General features: G+C 45.3%; 1 protein-coding gene across 7 annotated transcripts in view; it reads right to left on the bottom strand.

Annotated features, from left to right (window-relative positions):
* Nucleotides 1-18623, bottom strand: part of nrxn3a (neurexin 3a) — a 470965-nt gene that overhangs the window by 348813 nt on the left and 103529 nt on the right. For 6 of the 7 annotated variants that reach the window (XM_064927554.1, XM_064927555.1, XM_064927557.1 and 3 more), the window contains 2 exons: nt 9584-9885; nt 6606-6767 (listed from right to left, as the gene is read on the bottom strand). In XM_064927554.1, coding sequence (XP_064783626.1) covers nt 6606-6767; nt 9584-9885 — 464 coding nt within the window. Of the gene's footprint in view, nt 1-6605; nt 6768-8075; nt 8121-9583; nt 9886-18623 lie in introns of all 7 variants that reach the window. The other variant, XM_064927553.1, reaches the window with a different exon arrangement.

Here is an 18623-nt window from a genome sequence, read left to right as displayed (position 1 = left end):
TCACAGTTACCAGCCCTTTCAAGCTTAACATCCTTATCATTTATCGCCCTCCAGGTTCCCTCGGAAAGTTCATCAATGAGCTTGATGCCTTGATAAGCTCCTTTCCTGAGGACGGCTCACCTCTCACAGTCCTGGGCGACTTTAACCTCCCCACGTCTACCTTTGACTCATTCCTCTCTGCCTCCTTCTTTCCACTCCTCTCCTCTTTTGACCTCACCCTCTCACCTTCCCCCCCTACTCACAAGGCAGGCAATACGCTCGACCTCATCTTTACTAGATGCTGTTCTTCCACTAACCTCATTGCAACTCCCCTCCAAGTCTCCGACCACTACCTTGTATCCTTTTCCCTCTCGCTCTCATCCAACACTTCCCACACTGCCCCTACTCGGATGGTATCGCGCCGTCCCAACCTTCGCTCTCTCTCCCCCGCTACTCTCTCCTCTTCCATCCTATCATCTCTTCCCTCTGCTCATACCTTCTCCAACCTATCTCCTGATTCTGCCTCCTCAACCCTCCTCTCTTCCCTTTCTGCATCCTTTGACTCTCTATGTCCCCTATCCTCCAGGCCGGCTCGGTCCTCCCCTCCCGCTCCGTGGCTCGACGACTCACTGCGAGCTCACAGAACAGTGCTCCGGGCAGCCGAGCGGAAATGGAGGAAAACTCGCCTCCCTGCGGACCTGGCATCCTTTCACTCCCTCCTCTCTACATTTTCCTCCTCTGTCTCTGCTGCTAAAGCCACTTTCTTCCACTCTAAATTCCAAGCATCTGCCTCTAACCCTAGGAAGCTCTTTGCCACCTTCTCCTCCCTCCTGAATCCTCCTCCCCCTCCTCCCTCTCTGCAGATGACTTCGTTAACCATTTTGAAAAGAAGGTCGACGACATCCGATCCTCGTTTGCTAAGTCAAACGACACCGCTGGTTCTGCTCACACTGCCCTACCCTGTGCTCTGACCTCTTTCTCCCCTCTCTCTCCAGATGAAATCTTGCTTCTTGTGACGGCCGGCCGCCCAACAACCTGCCCGCTTGACCCTATCCCTCCTCTCTTCTCCAGACCATTTCCGGAGACCTTCTCCCTTACCTCACCTCGCTCATCAACTCATCCCTGACCGCTGGCTACGTCCCTTCCGTCTTCAAGAGAGCGAGAGTTGCACCCCTTCTGAAAAAACCTACACTCGATCCCTCCGATGTCAACAACTACAGACCAGTATCCCTTCTTTCTTTTCTCTCCAAAACTCTTGAACGTGCCGCCCTTGGCCAGCTCTCCCGCTATCTCTCTCAGAATGACCTTCTTGATCCAAATCAGTCAGGTTTCAAGACTAGTCATTCAACTGAGACTGCTCTTCTCTGTATCACGGAGGCGCTCCGCACTGCTAAAGCTAACTCTCTCTCCTCTGCTCTCATCCTTCTAGACCTATCGGCTGCCTTCGACACTGTGAACCATCAGATCCTCCTCTCCACCCTCTCCGAGTTGGGCATCTCCGGCGCGGCCCCACGCTTGGATTGCGTCCTACCTGACAGGTCGCTCCTACCAGGTGGCGTGGCGAGAATCTGTCTCCTCGCCACGCGCTCTCACCACTGGTGTCCCCCAGGGCTCTGTTCTAGGCCCTCTCCTATTCTCGCTATACACCAAGTCACTTGGCTCTGTCATAACCTCACATGGTCTCTCCTATCATTGCTATGCAGACGACACACAATTAATCTTCTCCTTTCCCCCTTCTGATGACCAGGTGGCGAATCGCATCTCTGCATGTCTGGCAGACATATCAGTGTGGATGACGGATCACCACCTCAAGCTGAACCTCGGCAAGACGGAGCTGCTCTTCCTCCCGGGGAAGGACTGCCCGTTCCATGATCTCGCCATCACGGTTGACAACTCCATTGTTTCCTCCTCCCAGAGCGCTAAGAACCTTGGCGTGATCCTGGACAACACCCTGTCGTTCTCAACTAACATCAAGGCGGTGGCCCGTTCCTGTAGGTTCATGCTCTACAACATCCGCAGAGTACGCCCCTGCCTCACACAGGAAGCGGCGCAGGTCCTAATCCAGGCACTTGTCATCTCCCGTCTGGATTACTGCAACTCGCTGTTGGCTGGGCTCCCTGCCTGTGCCATCAAACCCCTACAACTCATCCAGAACGCCGCAGCCCGTCTGGTGTTCAACCTTCCCAAGTTCTCTCACGTCACCCCGCTTCTCCGCTCTCTCCACTGGCTTCCAGTTGAAGCTCGCATCCGCTACAAGACCATGGTGCTTGCCTACGGAGCTGTGAGGGGAACGGCACCGCAGTACCTCCAGGCTCTGATCAGGCCCTACACCCAAACAAGGGCACTGCGTTCATCCACCTCTGGCCTGCTCGCCTCCCTACCACTGAGGAAGTACAGTTCCCGCTCAGCCCAGTCAAAACTGTTCGCTGCTCTGGCCCCCAATGGTGGAACAAACTCCCTCACGACGCCAGGACAGCGGAGTCAATCACCACCTTCCGGAGACACCTGAAACCCCACCTCTTCAAGGAATACCTAGGATAGGATAAGTAATCCTTCTCACCCCCCTCCCCCTTAATGATTTAGATGCACTATTGTAAAGTGGCTGTTCCACTGGATGTCAGAAGGTGAATTCACCAATTTGTAAGTCGCTCTGGATAAGAGCGTCTGCTAAATGACTTAAATGTAAATGTATCTTGCCTATGCTGCTCTGCACCATCACTCATTCATATCTTTATGTACATATTCTTTATCCCCTTACACTGTGTATAAGATATTAGTTTTGGAATTGTTAGTTAGATTACTTGTTGGTTATTACTGCATTGTCGGAACTGGAAGCACAAGCATTTCGCTACACTCGCATTAACATCTGCTAACCATGTGTATGTGACAAATAAAATTTGATTTGATTTGACTTTCAACCCTCAACATAATGCTGTCGTCTCGGAGCTCTACGGACAATTCCTTCGACCTCATGGCTTGGTTTTTGCTCTGTCAACTGTGGGACCTTATATAGACAGGTGTGTGCCTATCAAGTTGTAGAAACAGCTCAAGGATGATAAATTGAAACAAGATGCACCTGAGCCTAATTTCGAGTCTCATAGCAGAGGGTCTGAATACTTATGTAAATAAGCTATGTATCTTTTTATTTTTAATAAATGTGCAAAGATTTCTCAACGTCATTGTAGATTGCTGAGGAATATTATTATTTTTTTAATCCATTTTAGAATAAGGCTGTAACGTATCAAAAGGTGGAAAAAGTCAAGGGATCTGAATACTTTGCGAAGGCACTGCATATTTACCAAATCCTTGTTCAGCCACGACTCAGAAACATAGGGTATTATAGTTCTTCAGATCACGTTGACAGGATAGTCTCGAATGGAGCTCATCCGGTTTATTCTCCAGTGATTGCACGTTTGCCAATAGAACGGAGTGTAGGGGTAATTTATCCACTCTTCGACATAGTCTCGTCAGGTATTCCCCACGCCGGACTTTATAGTGTTGGAGATTTGGGCTAATCAGCATGTATTTTGCCCTCGACTCATTGAAGTAGAAGTTCTCGTCCAAATTGAGGTTAGTGATAGCTGTTCTGATGTCCAGACACTCTTTTCAGTCATAGGAAACGATGGTAGAAACATTATGGGCAGGAGCCCATAAAATGTCCCCTATTCTCTCCCGCGCCATGTTTGCGTGTGTGTGTGTGTGTGTGTGTGTCGTTGACCCATGTATTGAGAGGAAATGGAATGAAAGGAATAGGGACTAAATGCATTTTGATCAACATTGAGGGAACAATGACTTCCCTAGGACCAGTGAACGTGTGTGAACATTTGTGTAAGTACACGCGTGTTCATACATGTACGCATGCATCATGGTGTTGGTGAGCTAGTGGCCCCAGTGATACAGTGATGATTGGGTCAGTATGGGCAGACCTGCCCAGCATGGCACAGAGCAGGAAGTAGGGCAAGGGAGATTATATGGCTACTACACATTTCCCCCGATCTCCTGGGCTACATGACGCTCTAATGGAGAGGTGGTGAGGAGGTGGCAGGGGGTGTGGGAACATGTGTTTGGGCAGGGGGTGAAATTGTGTATTTTGTGTGTATGTATGTTTTTGTGTGTGTGTACCAGTAGGGAACAGCTCCAGAGAGAGATACAGGGCCATACTGCCACACTGTAGCAACCGTCTCCAGCCAAGCGTTAAAAGATGACATCACCAGCTCCAGGGAACTGTGTGTGTTTGTGTGCTCAGGGGGAAACTGTGACACTGTTAAAAAAAATTGGCTTAATCAAAATCATCTCTGAGCAGGAACAGACCCAATGGAACAAACAGACCCGTTTTCAGACTGTCCCTTTGCTTCCTTCTCTCCTGTTAGATTTAAACCCAGCTGCATAGTCAACGAATCCCATCCCATCACTTCACCTGAGCCTCTGCATCCAGGCAACTGCTTGACGTCCGCGGCCGTAATCAAATGATTTACCAACAATTGAAAAACAAAATTAAATGCGCCTGCAACAATTTGATGTCGGGTGAAAATGAATAACCACTGTGAATTGGATCAGATGGCTCCCAGAAGATACTGAAAGCTCTGATCTCTCCCTTCTTCAAAACCAGATGGGCTTTATTGAATTTAGCCCTGATTTCATAGGATCCACAGAGCATAATACACATTGCAAGATACTCTCTTTACAAGTGACCTATGACATTCAACACATTTTAGCGAACCCACACTACTGTAATAGCGGTTCCCAAACGTTCGACCCAAGCTTGAACAGTAACCCACTGGACCATTTGGTCCTAACCAGCCATTTTTGAAACACTGGTGTAAAGCACAGACTCACATATTGCACTGATTGTAAGTGGCTCTGGATAAGAGCTTCTACTAAATGACTAAAATGCAAATGTGACAGTGGTGATGTGTGGTTGTCTCACCTAGCTATCTTAAGATGAATGCACTAACTGTAAGTCACTCTGGATAAGAGTGTCTGCTAAATGACTCAAATGTTAAAGTGGAACTGACAGTGTTTTAGCAACATTAAATTAAAATCGTTCAAATACACACCCAGGAAGACTCATTAACCTTGAACTGGACTGTGTGTTTACAGGCAGTAGCAACAGCACAACTTTAGATCTTTAGAACGCATTCGCCAAAAGCCCCAAAATACAACTGAATGGATTTCTCCTTTTACATTTAGAAATTTCACAGTCCTATTGATCAAACAACCATTAAAAGGTAGGCTCTCTCCCCCTCATTTGCCTATGCACATCAACAAATAATGCTAGCCAGAGCGAGATAAGCTCAAATCTAACTAGAGAAAATTAGATAAACCCTCAAACTTTTTAAGCTAGTTGGCCGTCAAAATTGCATTGAAACAATGGGGAATAGTAGCCTGCTCATCCTTCCGCAGCTTGCCTGTTTTTGGAACTTGCCTTCCTGGCAGCCAATTTGATCGATGCCAAATACATTTGATTGACAACCAGTGCTTGACTTGGACTGAAATAGGTGCCAGTACTCATTTTTGGTGCTGGTACTGTTTATATTTAGGTGCAGGAGCTCCACAATACTTTTGAGCTAATATTCTATAAGAAGAACAGGAGCTCAAGCAGTAGAACATTTGAGGTGTCGGTACTCAGCTCCAGTGAGCTCCTGCCCAAGTCATGCACGGTTGACAACTAACAGATAGGCTAACTGTGGATAACAGTCATTCAAGTTCAGCATCGGTAGCAATTCACAATTCTTGCTAGCTAACCAACTCTGGAGCCCTGTCAGAGTGAACACCAGGTTATTGGTCAACTCCCTGACCAAAGCCCTTCTCCCTCGATTGCTCAGTTTACCCGGGCGGCCAATTCTAGGAAGAGTCTAGGTGGGTCTTCCAAATAAGAATGATGGCCTCTGTTTTCTTGGGAACCTTCAATGCTGCAGAAATATTTTGGTACCCAGATCTGTGCCTCGACACAATCCTTTCTCTGAGTTCTACGGACAATTCCTTCGACCTCATGGCTTGGTTTTTGCTCGGACATGCTCTGTCAACTGTGGGACCTTATATAGACAGGTGTGTGCCTTTCCAAATCATGTCCAATCATTTGAATTTACCACAGCTGAACTCCAATCAAGCTGTAAAAACATCTCGAGGCTGATCAATGTAAACAGGATGCACCTGAGCTCAATTTCGAGTCTCATAGCAAAGGGTCTGAATACATATGTAAATAAGGTATTTCTGTTTTTATTTGAATACATTTGGAAACATTTCTAAAAACCTGTTTTTGCTTTGTCATTATGGAGTATTGTGTGTTGATTGATAAGGACGATTTTTTATTTAATCCATTTTAGAATAAGGCTGTAACGTAACAAAATGTGGAAAAATCATGGGGTCTGAATACTTTCCGGATGCACTGTATATTAATCATGCTTTGAACTGCATCCATCTATTCTGCCAACAATGCCTTTATGTAAGTTATGACATTTTGAGTCAAATAAAACCTATTTCTACAACCTCTTATAAAGTTGGTTTTGAAGCATAAACTGGGAACTTGATATTTTTTCTACTGATATTTGTTTCATATCTGCAAAGTTGTTAAAAACCCTGTATGTTCCACTTGAATGTAAATGTACATATTGCAGCAGTCTCACCTCTTTGAGGCAGCCCATGAAGTTGTTGCTGACAGGAGACCCAGGCAGGTCGGCGGTGCTGGGGCTTCCACCCACGTAGAAGAAGTCATCTGAGCCCAGCATGGTGTAGTCCTCCTGGGTATACCCCGTGGTCGTCAGGATACCGTCAACTGATATCGTCACCTAGACAACGGGAAGAACCAGGAAGGAGAAAGTCCACTCATGACCATCTTGGGTTTTGGGGGAGAAAGGAGGGTACGGGGGTCAGGGTGTAGGCAGAGGTTTATGCTCAGGTTAATCTAACAGGGACTAGGTTTTTGTCTCGATATTGTGTCTTAGTAATGCTCGCTAGTGTAATGACTTCAAGTGTGTGGCCCAGTCCCACAACCTGGACCATGTCATTGGATTCATCTGTGTTTCTGTCAAGTACGTCAACTCTTACCCTCAACCAGGGCAGATAAAGAAAATATTCCCACTGACATATTTTCTTTAACTTTGATGCAAGTTAGTAAATGAGGTTTCTTTGGGGATTTGGCATTTGGTTAGACTTGAAGGGTTAGTAGGATGCCAACAACACCAAGGATAAATTGATTGTGCTCATTTTAGTTTGAGTTGATATCTGGATAGTGGAGACATTGACAAGCATGCAAAAAAAGGGATGTGCTGCTAATTCTACATATGAACAAGCCATGAGTATTATAGCCATGTTGTAGTTAGTTATTTTCTTAATAACAAGATGAGTTGAGTGAATGGGGTGCTAACACAAAGCAAGGTCTAACCTCTAAGTCAGCTGGATGGAGCATGCCAAAGCCCAATCACTACACAATCAGACCACACCAAAAGCCATGAGAGGGGGGGTTATCAAGGGAGGTGGTAGCATCAGAATCACCACTTCTAAAAACATTCACCACACACAAATGACAGCGTGAATGGCAGGTGAGTTAAGTGTTAGTTAGGCAGGTTATTGGGAAAGCAAGGGATGAGGATAGTGTGAGATCGAAGGGAAGGGTGGAGAAGTTTAGGCATGCCATGCGCCACTGTGTACTGGAAACAACTGTCAGAGCTCCCATTGGTGAACTTTTGGGTTTTCTTTCCTCTTTTTTTGTAGTTGTAGTTGTGGAAAGCTTCTGGCAGTTTGGTCGACAGTCATCGGCCAAAACATAGGGAATGCAAAGGAGGTTTTAGTCAAACAGTAAGCCCTAAAGAAAGACTTGATTTGGAGGGCTTTGGAATAGAGAGGAAGAAGTTGTAGAAAGGAAAGCAGAAGAGGAGAGAAGCTAGTGTGAGAAAAAGAAAGATGAACGATAGAACCAAATCATGAACGATGGAGGGAGAGAATCCAATATAAAGAAAGCCAAGAAATACCAACCCCATTTCCACATTTTTTTGACAATGGTGTCTAGAATGAAGAGTCAAAGAAAAAGGAAGAGGGGAAGGAAGGAAGGAGCACACAGCAAACCCCCAAAAAAGGAAAATTGGAATGATATCTACCAGACAATGGAGTTTGTTTACCATAGCGTGTCCAATGCCTGATTGCTTTGAGGAAAAGGGGGAAGAAAGGAAATTAAATAGTGAACAGAGGGGTTGTTAATAAAAAATAAAAAATAAAATAAATTAATAAACAATGATGAAGAGTTAAGGTGTTGTTAGTACAATAGCTGGTTAGGCAACAGTTAGTAGGACAATGATTCATTCCATGAGTGGTTAGTTCTGATTATCTACAAAAGCTTGTTCTCAGGGAAAAGAGAGAGAGAGAGAGAGGGTGATTGAGAGAGAGACAGAGAGAAAGAGAGAAATAACTAAGAAAAATAAATAGAGAGAGAAAGTGGGTAACAGAGAAAAAGGGAAATATTTGATGGCATCGAGCTCAATTTGAAATCCAGAGTATTCCATAGGTAGGGGGATGAACCTTGAGTTGACCTTGATGAAGTGATGACATAACATACATACTTACATAGAATATCAACCTGGTTTAGATTCCAAAGAGCTGCTCGACTTTCCCATGAGATAATGCTCCTTTAAAAGAAACACCCTTCCCAGATTGCGTAATTAGCTGAATGGAATGTAACTAGCTAGACTTCATACAGCACCTTCACAAAGCATCCATTTCAGCTTTGAGCTTTCTCCTAAACTGAGTAGAGATCAGATTAAAAACACTACTAAAGTAGCAATATGAAAACGTTTCCAATGAAATGTCAGAGACAACATTTCGCATTATTGTATTTTACAAAAAATATAAATATAATTTGTAATATATTATTAGAACTGAAGGAAAACCATTACTACAATTCCTTACATAGTTGAAATCCTAGTCTATCTTTTGCCCCCTTGCCTGAGCCAGAACCCTCCCTCCATCAACTCTCACTGAGGATGTGGAAGGGAACAGGACCTTGACAATTAGAATATATTTTATTGTGGGTTTGTGGCCGATTTTACAGCTAAACAGAGATCAGTCTGGGGTAAACAGGAGTCGTCGTGGTTGGCTGAAGCTTCTCCCTGCCAGCACCCACGATAAGACGTGAAGGAGGGAGAGGGGAGAGAGAGAGGATTGTAGGGGTGGACCGAAGAAACAGTGGACCGAAGAAAATCAGCCCGGAAATTGGTGTTCTTGGAATTCAGAACATATGGAGAAAATTAATAGGGGAAAGTAGGTAAAAGTAGGCATGAAATAAACCATGTCTTTAGGAAATAGTAAGACAAGGGGGTTAAAAATAGAGACAGTCTTGGAAAAAAAAAAAAAAAACAACTGTAAAAATTCTTGTGAACTTTCTCATTTATGAAACAGACCAAAAAAACTACAAGAACAGGAGAATGTATAACGCATTAAAAAAAATATTTGGGAACTGTCGAATCTATTTAAGACGAACAAAATATATGGGTCTTCTACCTATCCTATAGTATCAGTTGACCTGAATGTCCTGAATATATCTGCATGTTTGCACACGCTATGTGTCAGCACCACAGTGCTGTCCACTCTCACCCTCCCGAGCCACTATTACCTGTCTCAGGTTGCGCGTGACCTTGACGTCGTGCCAGGTGTTGTCGTTGAACTTCCCGTTGACAGGCTCCACGATGGCCTCGAAGGCCCCTGACCCCAGGTTGATGACCAGGCTCACCGCCCCGTCCTTCAGGGCCAGGTTGACGTAGTCAGCCGACTTCCCCGTGTGGAGGATCAGGCCGTTACGCTGCCACGTCTTGAAGGAGAGCGTGATCTCGTCGCTGCTGCTCTGGATGGGGTTCTGGGACAGGTCGTAGCAGAAGTACTCGGAGCCGCGGAACGTGGCCACATTCTCCTCCCGTGCTGCAATGGATAACAGACAGAGGAGAACAAGTGTTTAGAACCCAATGATAAAGAGAAACCAAAGAGAAAAAGGAGAGGTTAGAACCTAATATAGAACGCACAACTGAGAACCGAGAGTATTTTATTTCAACGAAGACTCTCCAGATACCTAGGACATTTAACGATGTACTCAAGACACAGTAAAAGCACCACCAGCACACACTTCGGGAAGTACATGAAAAAGGACCATTACAGACACCAATAACACTGAGGAGATATGGGATAGACTGGGTCTCAGGGCAGTGTGACCATCAAATATAATTGGAGAGTGTCATGCACAGCTATTGTCAAACATCATCAGAAGCCTAATCTCACCACTTGAATTGGTATTTCTTATGAAAAGGCAGGCCTGTTGTGCTTTAAATTCGATAAAAGGTAGGAGAGAGAAAAGGAGCAAGAGTGAGAGCGAGCAAGAGAGAGAGAGTGTGAGAGAGAGAGAGAGGAAGAACGTGAGAATGTGTGTGTGAGAGAGAAAGAGAGAGAGAGAGACTAGAGCAGAGGAGAGAAGGCATCACTGCCTTTGCAGCTGAGAGAAAGAAAAAAAAAGAAAGCGAGAGGGAAAGACAGAGGACAGAGAAAGATTGAGACAAAAGGAAAGAGAGACAGGACAGGAGAGAGTGAAGGGAGTGAAACGCGGCGATAAAGACAGAGGACAGAGAGAAAAATAATAAAACAAAAGAAAAGAGAGAGAGAGTGAAAGGCTAGCGAGAATGAAAGAAATAGGGTGGGGAGGAGGGAAGAGAAGGGAAGAAGGGGGGGGGAGTGCAGTCGGGCACTTATCTGTGAGATCATCTTCAATTAGCTCTCTGTCTGCTAAGTGAAGTGAAGCTGGGGAGTGTGTGGGTTTAGCCAAGGCCAGGCGGAATTTATCAGAGCCAGCCAGTGCTTGCTGTCTCCGGCTCTGGGCTACAACATGTGCTCTGCATACTCAATAAGGCCCCGGTCGACACAAAATGGCTTCCGTCTTTCATCCTCTGAATACAGCGGCGACAGCGTCTTCAGGCCTCATTCCCTCAAAAGGAATCCATTCCACAGTGAAAATGGCACTTTCAACTATGCATTGTGTGTGAGGTCTGGTAATATGAAGGCATAGCTCAGGTCCAGAGCTGCTAGGGCAGGTCCAGGAGAGCGTCCTTTGACCTCACAATAGGTTAACTATCAGGTTGAGCCAGAGTGAACCTTCACATTTACCTTAAGCACACGTTCCTGTATTAATTAGACCTGGTTCAAATATACCGTGCTTGGTTAAGCTTGAAGTTTGAGGACTGTCCACTGGTTCTAGTGTACTAGGCAAACTAAAACAAATGCAACTCGAGTCTCCAAAAGTATTTGATAAATGTATTTACCAGACGTCTGATGTACACATTGGACGCTCTAACCGTATGGCCTTCTATGAATGTTGAAGCGGGGATGTTGACAAGAGAAAACCACTACATCATGAGTTACAGTGGCATTCCTCCAGCTGTTACGCGGCAGCAACCTCTTCCAGTACTTATCTTAATTCACAGAGTAAATACACCATTGTGTTAGACATGGCACTTTGGCACACCGATTTGGCACCAAACAATGAACAACATCCATTATTAAATGTACTCTCCTCGAGGCTACATCCAGTATCTTGTGGTGGGTGCAGCAACACACTAGTCTGGAGAAATAGGGACGTTGTCACTTGCATTCAAATAATGTAGAAACATACACTTGCACAAGTTGGTTCAAAGCTATTATATCAATGGTCCACCTGACTTAACCAATCACAAACTGATTAGCCAAGCAAACACTACCCACAACCCCCCGCCCATCTTATCTCCAGGTCGGCCAGGCAACCTGACATCACAGATACCACCGCACCTCCTAACGCCTCTCCTGATAGGTTCCCGTGATCAATGATTCATTAACGCAGGTATTGTTTTAACTAAAGACTGGGCCAGACCAGATGTTAGAGCTCATTCATTACCTCCATACTGCTCAATACTTAATGAGCAGAGCAGGGGGGAACCACCCAGAGCTAAGAGGCTGTCTCCACTACTGAGAGGTAGGGAAGGGACAGAAAGACAGGGGAGACAGGGATACCAGCTTGGGATTATAGTCTGGTGCGGCAGGGTAGCCTATAGTGGTTAGAGCTTTGGACTAGTAACCGGAAGGTTGCAAGTTCAAATCCCCGAGCTGACAAGGTACAAATCTGGCAGTTAACCCACTGTTCCTAGGCCGTCATTGAAAATAAGAATTTGTTCTTAACTGACTTGCCTAGTTAAATAAAGGTAAAAAAAAAAATAATAAAAAAAATGTCTTGGAGGGAGGCGTGTTGGAACAAAGTCTGGGTTTATGTGAGGGAGGGAGGCAAGTTGGAACATAGTCTGGGGTTATGTGAGGGAGGGAGGCGAGTTGGAACATAGTCTGGGGTTATGTGAGGGAGGGAGGCGAGTTGGAACATAGTCTGGGGTTATGTGAGGGAGGGAGGCAAGTTGGAACATAGTCTGGGGTTATGTGAGGGAGGGAGGCGAGTTGGAATATAGTCTGGGGTTATGTGAGGGAGGGAGGTGAGTTGGAACATAGTCTGGGTTTATGTGAGGGAGGGAGGCGAGTTGGAACATAGTCTGGGGTTATGTGAGGGAGGGAGGCGAGTTGGAACATAGTCTGGGGTTATGTGAGGGAGGGAGGCAAGTTGGAACATAGTCTGGGGTTATGTGAGGGAGGGAGGTGAGTTGGAACATAGTCTGGGTTTATGTGAGGGAGGGAGGCGAGTTGGAACATAGTCTGGGTTTATGTGAAAGAGGGAGGCGAGTTGGAACATAGTCTGGGGTTATGTGAGGGAGGGAGGTGAGTTGGAACATAGTCTGGGGTTATGTGAGGGAGGGAGGCGAGTTGGAACATAGTCTGGGGTTATGTGAGGGAGGGAGGCGAGTTGGAACATAGTCTGGGGTTATGTGAGGGAGGGAGGTGAGTTGGAATATAGTCTGGGGTTATGTGAGAGAGGGAGGCGAGTTGGAACATAGTCTGGGGTTATGTGAGGGAGGGAGGCAAGTTGGAACATAGTCTGGGGTTATGTGAGGGAGGGAGGCGAGTTGGAACATAGTCTGGGGTTATGTGAGGGAGGGAGGCGAGTTGGAACATAGTCTGGGGTTATGTGAGGGAGGGAGGTGAGTTGGAATATAGTCTGGGGTTATGTGAGAGAGGGAGGCGAGTTGGAACATGGTCTGGGGTTATGTGAGGGAGGGAGGCGAGTTGGAACATGGTCTGGGATTTTGTGAGGGAGGGAGGCGAGTTGGAACATAGTCTGGGGTTATGTGAGGGAGGGACACGAGTTGGAACATAGTCTGGGTTTATGTGAGGAGGGAGACGAGTTGGAACATAGTCTGGGGTTATGTGAGAGAGGGAGGTGAGTTGGAACATAGTCTGGGGTTATGTGACGGAGGGAGGCGAGTTGGAACATAGTCTGGGTTTATGTGATGGAGGGAGGTGAGTTGGATCATAGTCTGGGTTTATGTGAGGGAGGGAGGTGAGTTGGAACATAGTCTGGGGTTATGTGAGGGAGGGAGGCGAGTTGGAACATAGTCTGGGGTTATGTGAGGGAGGGAGGTGAGTTGGAACATAGTCTGGGTTTATGTGAGGGAGGGAGGCGAGTTGGAACATAGTCTGGGTTTATGTGAAAGAGGGAGGCGAGTTGGAACATAGTCTGGGGTTATGTGAGGGAGGGAGGTGTGCTGTACTGTAGAGATACATACTAGTTTAGGGATACATTGCAGAATTTATTCGGACTAGGGAACACACTGATTTGGTTGGAAGAGGGAGATTAATGGGGAACGAATACAAGCTTGTTTTAACGAGAGTGCATACATAACGAGAGGCCGTATCATCTCTTGTTAGCTGTATGAAAGAGGAAGGACAAAGATATATTAGTCAGTCTGTAATAGAAAAAACCCACCACAGCTCAGATGACATCCGCTCAGTTCAAAGAAAGTTTAGTTTAACTTTCAGAGTTTCCGTTCTTCTCCCCCAGGCTTAGTGGAATGAAGTGAACCCTCTCTCTAACTCAAACACCGCCCCCCCCTCCCCCCCAGGCACCCCACCACCTCCCTCCATCTCTCCCATCCACCTCTCCATGGCCCACTGCTGGCTAAACAAGCTTTGTCTGTGTGCATGGGTAATGTGAAACCATATGGGTAAGCCAGGGGGACCACAGAGCTTTGCCCATAGGAGCTAAAATGCAGGCAGGCAGGCAGACATGGGTTAGACAGACATGGGTTAGACAGACAGACAGACAGACAGACAGACAGACAGACAGACAGACAGACAGACAGACAGACAGACAGACAGACAGACAGACAGACAGACAGACAGACAGAAAAACAGACAGACAGACAGACAGACAGACAGACAGACAGACAGACAGACAGACAGACAGACAGACAGACAGAGAACACAATGGTAAAAATTAAGAGGTATGGATAAAACTATTAAGTATCAACTATCCAAGCTAGCTTTGGACCAATATTGTAATTTAACATTTCAGTTCATATCCAATCAACATGCAGTTCCTTCGGAAAGCACTCAAACAATAAAAAACAGAAACAGAAATACCTTATTTACATAAGTATTCAGACCTTTTGCTATGAGACTCGAAATTGAGCTCAGGTGCATCCTGCTTCCATTGATCATCCTTGAGTTGTTTCTACAACTTGTTTGGAGTCCACCTGTGGTAAATTGAATTGATTGGACATGATCTGGAAAGGCACACACCTGTCTATAAAAGGCCACACAGTTCACACTGCATGTCAAAAACCAAACCATGAGGTCAAAGGAATTGTCCGTAGAGTTCCGAGACAGGATTATGTCGAGGCACAGTTCTGGGGAAGGGTACCAAAACATTTACAGTGGCCTCTATCATTCTTACATGGAAGAAGTTTGGAACCACCAAGAGCTTCATAGAGCTGGTTTCCCAGCCGAACTTCTTAGTCTTGGAGGTCACCAAGAACCCGATGGTCACACTGTGGAGATGAGAGAACCTTTCAGAAGGACAACCATCACTGCAGCGCTCCACCAATCAGGCCTTTATGGTAGAGTGGCCAGATGGAAGCCACTCCTCAGTAAAAGGTACACGACCTCCCGCTTGGAGTTTGCCAAAAAGCACCTAGACTATCAGACCATGAGAAACAAGATTCTGTGGTCTGATGAAACCAAGGTTGAACTCTTTGGCTTGAATGCTAAGCGACACGTCTGGAGGAAACCTGGCACCATCCCTACGGTGAAGCATGGTGGTGGCAGCATCATGCTGTGGGGATGTTTTCAGTGACAGGGACTGTGTCAGGTTCCAGGAAAAGATGAACGGAGCAAAGGACAGAGAGATCCTTGGTTAAACTTGCTCCAGAGTGCTGAGGACCTCAGACTGGGGTGAAAGTTCACCTTCCAACAGAACAACACTAAGCACACAGTCAAGACAATGCAGGAGTGGCTTCAGGACAAGTCTCTGAATGGCCTTGAGTGTCCCAGCCACAGCCCGGACTTGAACCCAATCTAACATCTCTGGAGAGACCTGAAAATAGCTGTGCAGCAACACTCCCTATCCAACCTGACAGAACTTGAGAGGATCTGAAGAGAAGAATGGGAGAAACTCCCCAAATACAGGTGTGCTTGTAGCGTCCTACCCAAGAAGACTTGAGGCTATAATCGATGCCAAAGGTGCTTCAACAAACTTCTAAGTAAAGGGTCTGAATACTTATGTAAATGTGATATATTTTAAATAAATTATCAAAAATGTCTAAAAACCTGTTTTTGCTTTGTCATTATGGGGTAGTGTGTGTAAAATAACAATTGAATCCATTTTAGAACAAATGTGGAAAAAGTCAAGGGGTCTGAATACTTTCCGAAGGCACCGTAGACACAAACACATGTGTAGTCTGTGCGCTAGGGGGCCATTTAACATTCCAAGATGGCGCAGGACCAGGAGGCTACACAGGAAGGACGGACTAAAGCCAAAATCCACCAGCAAGATAGAGATCGGGCTAGAGGTCCCCTAGGTTTTTAATAGCTATAACGGTTGTACTGAAATATGGAATTAAGGAATAGGCCAAGAATATCTTAATAAGTAATATGTATGGAGTGGAGGGTGCTTTATGGTGCAGTGATGATTTGTACAGTCTCCATAAGCCTTTCTTATATAACAAGGGGGATGGATGAGACTGGATGAGACCTGGCAGGGGTCATACGGAAAAAGTGTCTGAGAAGAAGAACGGCAGAAGAAAGAAGTTATGGCTCCACTATATCTTGTCTGTTTTAGGGTGTGAGAACTGCACCGCCAGCTCCAACTCAACTTTGCTTTAACTTCAACCATAATTGATTGAACTTGTTGATTGGTCGGGGAGTTCTCTGGGATGGATTCCCAAGTTTAAAACAGCTGATGGAACTAAAAACCCGTCTGTCTGTAGCCTCAAACCAGACAGGTCGACTCTTGACCCTCAAACACGGGATTTCTGCCTCACTGGATTAAAGAAACGCACAGTCGCATAAAATCTCGCGAGTGTGTCTAGAAGGGTCTACTGACTGACTAAAATGACAGCCCACCACAGACTGTGATAAATGACTACAATAGCCCTGATGAATTAATAATATGGATTGTTTTAAATAAAACATTAATGAAATGACTGGCTTCAGTGACACCGTAGTAATGGTTTTAGTTCAAAAAGTGAATCTGTGATGAAAAAGTCATTGCCCATAAATAATCTAGACACAAAATGATTTATGACAAATTCGCTGAATATTTCCCTGGATTAAGGCTCTTTGGTCAGAGCAGTAGCTATAAATCAGAGTTTAGAGCATCACTTTGTGCTGTTGTGTATCTATCTTCCTCTATGTTGCTGGTGAACTCATGGCTAGGGAGAGGGTCTGATTTAATGTACTGAGGAGCATCAGCGAGTAATATCCTATATCAGCATCTCTCTCCAATGACACTCTCTTCTTACTTGCTATCCCTCTGCTCTCACTCCCTCTCTCTGTGCACATTCTTGAGTCTAGGGCCCTGCTGCATTTCTCGTTCTGCTCCAGTGACTCGTTCCTCCCCTTTGCACGTTTTAGCAAGCACCATTGGCTCTCCCTCCACATCGTTTTCTACCTTTCTCTGCCTCTCTACCTTTCCCTCCCTATTCCCCTTACCACCTCCTCCCATCACATCTCCCTTTTCCTGTTTCCTGCCTTCCTCCATCAAGGTCTCTTGTGAAAAAGAGATTGTATCTCAATGAGACTAACCTGGATAAATAAAATCTTCTCCTCTACCTTTTCACTCTCCCGTGATCTCTTTCCTTCTTTCACAGCCTCCCTCCCTTCATTTCCTTGCCTCTCTGTAATACCAGGTGGACAGCTTGTGTGAAATTAACCTGGGGTTCCCTGTGAGAATAGCAGAAAACACAGGGGATCATTTCTCCCTGCATTAGCATAATTGACACACACACACACACACACACGAAGGTATAGGTTACACAATTTCTCTCTGTTCTCCCTCATACTGCATAACACAACACATCAAGGGACTTCACTGACCATAAGAGGCCTCATTGCGGACGTGTGTGTGTGTGTGTGTGTGTGTGTGTGTGTGTGTGTGTGTGTGTGTGTGTGTGTGTGTGTGTGTGTGTGTGTGTGTGTGTGTGTGTGTGTGTGTGTGTGTGTGTGTGTGTGTGTGTGTGTGTGTGTGTGTTCTTTCCATCCACAGCCCACCTGTTCTAGAAGAGGTTTACTGTTCACTATGAGTATTTTATATATAACGATGGTTCAGGGATGTTGAGGGCGGTAAAATCAGACAATAATTTAAAAGAACCTCTCCGATGATGACTAGTACTGTGTGTGTGTGTGTGTGTGTGTGTGTGTGTGTGTGTGTGTGTGTGTGTGTGTGTGTGTGTGTGTGTGTGTGTGTGTGTGTGTGTGTGTGTTCTTTTGCTCTTTATATCTTTCGAATTTGAATTCCAAGATAGGTTTTGGAAAAATAATGGTTCAATAAAATGTTGTTGTTTCCTTCAACTGTAAGTATAGTTTTAAAGGGATAGTTCACCCAAATTACAAAATGAATGGTTTCCTTGCTTAGGTTTTATTTACCTGGTCACTGTTTAAAATTCAGACTTTTGTGGCACAATCCAATGAAAGTCAATGTTATCCATATATTAGGATGTTGGTGCTTCATCTCCAAACCATCTATAAGTAACTTCATTGAGTTAGAAGCATTTTCTTTTGTTGATACTTTGGGATGATTTGTACACGAAGCTCGAAAATGCCTCCTATTCTCTCCTTTCCTCTCCACCTGTATAGATTAGTCCTAAAAGCCTTTTCTCTCCAGGAAACCTCCAGATTGTTCATTAAGAGGAGCATATTTCATTGACAATGAGCCATGCTTAATTCAACAGGAGCATAGCTCATTTCATTCAGAAATAATCTAGACAAAAATTCACAGGGTCTTCGTTTGAGCCGGATGTGCAGTTGAATTACCGTAATTCGAAAAGGTTAGATAAAAAGACACAGGAGCTGTATGTGTGTTGTGAATGGATTTAAAAAAATATATATATATAACAAACGCAGGACCTGTGTATCAAAACAGTGTGGTGGGGAATCGTGAGATAATGTTGGCGCGAGCACACAAACGTAGTATTATAAAATCCACCCACACCACACAAAATGCAACATACATGCACTTGCACAGAAACACACACCCCACACATTTT

This window comes from Oncorhynchus masou, chromosome 21, assembly GCF_036934945.1.
Source record: "Oncorhynchus masou masou isolate Uvic2021 chromosome 21, UVic_Omas_1.1, whole genome shotgun sequence".
NCBI classification, from domain to species: Eukaryota; Metazoa; Chordata; class Actinopteri; order Salmoniformes; family Salmonidae; genus Oncorhynchus; species Oncorhynchus masou.
This window is presented reverse-complemented; position numbering and strand designations above follow the sequence as displayed.